Raw genomic sequence first — 5,778 nt, 5'->3', positions numbered from 1 at the left:
ATCCCAAAGATCCAGTCCCCCGGCACAAACAGAGCAATGTTGTGTATGCTGTTCAGTGTCAGGAGGGCTGTGATCAGTCTTACATCGGGGAAACAAAACAGCCACTGGCCAAAAGGATGGCCCAGCACAGAAGATCAACATCATCAGGCCAGGACTCTGCGGTCTACACTCATCTCCAGGCCAGCGGTCACTCTTTCAGGGATGAAGATGTTCACATCCTGGACAGAGAGGAACGATGGTTTGAGAGAGGAGTAAAGGAGGCCATCTTTGTGAAAAGAAATCGTCCATCGTTAAACAGGGGTGGAGGCCTCCAGGTTCAACTGTCCCCCTCTTACAATGCTGTGATTGCTAGTATCACTCGGCCCTCTGTGAACAGTAAACAGCCATCAGTGTGCTAATGATCCATTGTTATGCTGATGGTCCTTCTTGAGTATGTGATCAGCTGGTTTTGGTTGTCAGCAGCAAAACTGGTTGATCCACTCTGAGAAGGTGCTATTTAAGAGACTGAGCTGAGTACAGCTCCTCAGACTGAGGAAGTCTCTCGGATGAGAGACAAAACGTTTCTACATTTTTTTTTGTTGATTTGCTTTGTTTTGTTTTTTTGAATGTCCAGAGGACCAGATTTAACTTTTTTAGATTTTTCTACCTGGATTATTGAGCATGCATCAGGTTATTTTGAACTACAATCTGTGCCCTCATTTACCCATTCATACAGCACTCTACTAGATCTCTACAAAGGTAATTAAACAAAATCATTCTAAAGAGACTAATCAGTACAACCATACACCGATGGGACACACATCGTAGGCAATGAGGGGTTCAGTGTCTTGCCCAGGGACACTTCGGTATGTGACTGCTGGTGGATTCGAACCCCCAACTCTCGCATTGGAAGATGGCTACACTAACCACTCAGCCACAGCCACCCCTGGTTAGACTGGTTCGACATGTTAAAAAGGCAACATTAGCTCAAATGACCACTCTTTCCAACCAAGATCTGCAGAACAGCATCTATGAACACACAACACATCCAACTTTAAAGAGATGGGCTACAGCAAGGTTTATGAGATCATTAAAATCTGATTTTAGTCACATTTTGCACAACATTCCAGATCTGTCAAAGTTGGGGGTTTATTAAGATAATTTTTTCCATTATGGTGATGCATGTTCATAAATCCAGGTACAAAAATCAACAAGGTTGAGGCAATCCTGACCTGACCTGACTTTGTTAGATTTTTTTTCAATTGTTTCTTGTAAAACAGTCATAAGTCAGTCCTTTAACCATGTCTAGACTTAACAACGCTCAGAAGGTTGTTCATATTTTGTGCCGTGTGTGTTTCAGGTTCCAATTCATCGTTCCTAAGAAGTGGCAGAAAAACAGACCAGTATGCATCCATTTAGCTGGAACAGGAGACCATGTGAGATTTATTGATTTATTAATACACTTTATCATTACAAAATGTTGAAAATGACCATGACTGTGCAGATATAAGATATATATTTATTCTTTATACAATAGTATAGGCAAACAATTATTGCAAAGCATAAGTGGGTTTTTCAGGACACGGTTAAAAAACATAATCTGCTTTCATGTTTTGAAATAGTTACCAAGGGTTAAAGAAAAGGTAACCACAATGACAATGTGGTTTAATATAATGTGATATATCCAACAAAGTGAAGTCAGGTCCTCTGGACGGTTTCCTTTTGTTGAAATGTTTGGTCTGAAAAGCTAAAAGCCATGACATTATAGCCCCTTATCCACAGGTCTGGTTCTTGTAGGACCCTATTGGGCCTTATTTGGGCCGGTTCCTTTTGGGACCGGTTTATTTCTGTCTCCACAGTGCCCATAGTTCCCCTTTAGTGGGCGGATCAATAATATAATAATATATATATATAATATTGGGGTTTATGAAGATAATTTTTTCCATTATGGTGATGCATGTTCAATAATCCAGGTACAAAAACCAACAAGGTTGAGACAATCCTGACCTGACCTGACTTTGTTAGATTTTTTTTCAATTGTTTCTTGTAAAACAGTCATAAGTCAGCCAGCTTACCAGCTGGTGGTGCTAGTGCTACATTAAGCTCTTTACTAACCACCACTAACGTGTATTAGAAGAAGAAGAGCTGGAAAGAACACACAACCAAAATGTATATTCTTGTTTCTGTTTTGAACATTCTGCTTTGCCTGTGGCTTTTTCTCCTTTTTTAATGTACACATATATATGTGTGTACATATATGTACACACACACACACACACACACATATATATATATATATGTACACATATATATATTTGTACAAATATATATATATTTGTACACATATATATATATTTGTACACACACATATATATGTACACATATATATATATATATATATATATATATATACATATACATATATATATGTGTGTACAAATATATATATGTGTACATATATGCAGTATATATATATATATATATATATAAGTGTGTGTGTGTACATATATATGTGTGTGTACATATATATATGTATATGTGTGTGTGTGTATATATATATATATGTGTGTGTGTGTGTGTGTGTGTGTGTGTGTGTGTGTGTGTACAAACCGGATTCCAAAAAAGTTGGGACACTAAACAAATTGTGAATAAAAACTGAATACAATGATGTGGAGATGGCAAATGTCAATATTTTATTCGTAATATAACATAGATGACACATCAAAAGTTTAATCTGAGTAATTGTAACATTTTAAAGGAAAAATATGTTGATTAAAAATTTCACAGTGTCAACAAATCCCAAAAAAGTTGGCACAAGTAGCAGTAAGTGGCTGGAAAAAGAAAATTGAGCATATACAGTGAGGAAAATAAGTATTTGAACACCCTGCGACTTTGCACGTTCTCCCACTTTGAAATCATGGAGGAGTCTGAATCTTTCATCTCGGGTGCATGTCCACTGTGAGAGACATAATCTAAAAAAAAAAAAAAAAAAACAGAAATCACAATGTATGATTTTTAAATAATTATTTGTGTGTTACTGCTGCAAATAAGTATTTGAACACCTGTGAAAATCAATGTTAATATTTGGTACAGTAGCCTTTGTTTGCAGTTACAGAGGTCAAAGGTTTCCTGTAGTTTTTCATCAGGTGTGCACACACTGCAGCAGAGATTTTGGCCCATTCCTCCACACACATCTCTAGATCAGCCAGGTTTCTGGGCTGTCACTGAGAAACACGGAGTTTGAGCTCCCTCCAAAGATTTTCTATAGGGTTTAGGTCTGGAGACTGGCTAGGCCACTCCAGAACCTTGATATGCTTCTGTAGTGAACTAAGCCTCAGGTCAAATCCTGACCTTGAGGGCCTTCCTGGGACAAGAGCTGTATTTCATTGATTTGAGTCCAGAAACACAAGATTAAGTTCATCCAGAGACTTTCTAAGTGTCCTGCATTGATCAATTGAAAGAACACTCTCTTTTTCTATTATCATTACTATCTTACAAATGTCTTGATAATCAAAGTGTGTTTAGTTCAAACCATTTTTAAATGTTGAAGTGAACTACTCATTTTAAATCAACTGTGAAACAGTATTAGTGATTTTTTAATCCTCATTCAAAGTAGAAATCAAGTTAAGGTCTGTTACAGAGTAATTATGCATTTTCTGATTTTCTGTCTGAAATGAGCAAGTGTAAGTTGGTCCAAGGTTGGAGTCAAACGCAAACAAGTTGTTGGAACGAACTGTCATGTTTTTAAATCCTCTCAGACGTAAATAGAGAAGCTGGCACCTGTTTTCCCCCAACTTGCCTAAACATTTCTCTCGTCTGTCTCAAAAACATCTTCTGTCTGTTCCAAAACAATTTTTCTGTTTTTCTGACTTCTAGTGACCTCTTACGTCACAAAAACACACCCCTGATTAGCTATTTCGGCCAATCAGGACTTCCCAAATGAACCGGAAACAGAACTCTTTAAATGCCGGCACTTCCTAGTTCAAACCAGAGCAGTGGGGTGGGAGAGCAGGTCAGTTCGGAGAGCAAAACCGAACAGAAGAAGTGCTGGAGAGAACAGGAGGTTCAGACATGATCCGCAGTTCTTCCGAGTCTTGTGGGAATTATGAAATCTTCCACATCTGAGTGGAGCCTCTGACGGACTTACTCCTCTTGTGAGTCCACCAGTGGGGTGAACCTGTGTCGGACGGAATACCGGCACTACTTCGGACGATTCACAGCTGTTCCTACGGAGACGCTGAAAGGGTGCGTTAAATGGAACTCCGTACCAGTGGAGACACCTTCTACAGGTAAAGAGTTGATTGACACTACCTAAGTGTACCGAGGAGGAAGCTGAGATCTTAATGGAGCGTGCCGTTCTGATACCGACACATATTCACTCATCCATTTTTTCCTCTCCATTTAAACTTCATTTCCATCTTTAAACTCTTCTATCTTGCCAGTAATTCATCCAGATATTTTCAGAAATGTCTGTTGGGTTAAAGTCGCAAGGGAAATCATGGCCGTATGGTTTCCTAATTATAAAGCTTGCTAATTAATTATGTTGTTGTTGAAATCAATTTGCCAAATTAATGTAAATGTCTGACGTTAAACTTTGATTCTGTTAATAAATGACCGCATTCATTTGATGGGTCAAAGAAAATTGACGTCTCACGTTACGTTTAATTATTCAATGCACGATATTATTCAGTCCAGAAAAATGAAAGAATCCGTTTAATTTATGCATATATCACATATATATGTTCATCTACATCTGGTGGCCCGTAACAGGTTCATGAATGGACTGTTATTCGTGTAACAATTGAATTTATCATGTTGGCATAAAGAGTGCAGGTTGCTTTGTGAAACGAAGCGTTTTTGCAGCTGCGGTGCTCGGAGAAAATACAGCAATGTTCTGTCGCTGTGGTGTTTTGAAAGCTGAAAGTAATGTCAACGTGTCATTTTAAAGCTGAAATGTACGTCTGTTGTGTGTAAAAAGCTGATGAGCTGTGAAAAACGTGGATTCTGTTTAAACGGACGGGGGTTCTGGCCCGGCTTGGTTCTGATAAGTTCGAACGAGTGTTTTAAATGGATGGAGAGACATTTTTGACATCTGAGCGCCGACTCAGTGAAGCTTTGAGAGTTGATAAGTTACATTATTAACAGAAAATAGTGCGTTTTGACAGTTAAAATGACGAAAATTGACCGGAATGTTCAGGCTAAGTGCTAACACGCTAGCTGAAATAGCGAGCGGCGATTGGTCGAAAACCGTTGTTTGAAACGCCCTGATTCGCTGAGAGACGTGTCTGTCGTCACTTCCTCTGATGTCAGGTCGTAAAACCCACCCCCGTTGCTGTTCTGTCATTGGTAGATTCAGTCACGTGACCCGGAAATGAAGCTCGTCTTCATAGGGAATTTCAATCTGCTGTTTAAAGTTGAAAAACGCTTTAAAGTTGGTTCTGATCCGCTGCTCCGTTTCTTTGAAGCCTAATCGCTGAAACTTTGCCACGTTTAAGTTTTAAATCCGTCATTAAATGGTGTCTTTGGACCACGCTAGCCGATGCTAATTTTAAGCTAACAGCTAACGACCGGATGTCACCGAAGCCACAGGAAGTCATCGCGACTCCTACTGGTCGTCACTAACGGTGTTAGGGTTAAAATAAAATAAGGTTATACTGCCACCTCCTGTGACTTGAACTTGAAATCACAGTTTCACTTCGTTTTTAGGATATTTTGGTGAAAGTAAACGTGTTTATTTCTGTCAGAAGCATTCTTGGGTTAATAAACGTTCTTCAAGCTGAATTATTACTGTTATCTTGC

At 38.9% G+C, this 5,778-nt stretch overlaps 1 protein-coding gene across 1 annotated transcript in view; it reads left to right on the top strand.

Moving 5' to 3' along the window:
• Positions 1-5,778, top strand: part of abhd18 (abhydrolase domain containing 18) — a 256,999-nt gene that overhangs the window by 78,731 nt on the left and 172,490 nt on the right. The window contains exon 5 of the mRNA XM_037675441.1: positions 1,340-1,415. Coding sequence (XP_037531369.1) covers positions 1,340-1,415 — 76 coding nt within the window. The remainder of the gene's footprint in view (positions 1-1,339; positions 1,416-5,778) is intronic.

The sequence above is a fragment of the Nematolebias whitei genome, chromosome 4 (genome assembly GCF_014905685.2).
Source record: "Nematolebias whitei isolate Nwh7 chromosome 4, NemWhi1, whole genome shotgun sequence".
Classification (NCBI taxonomy): domain Eukaryota; kingdom Metazoa; phylum Chordata; class Actinopteri; order Cyprinodontiformes; family Rivulidae; genus Nematolebias; species Nematolebias whitei.
The sequence above is the reverse complement of the archived record's forward strand: the minus strand, read 5'-3'. Positions and strand labels throughout refer to the sequence as shown.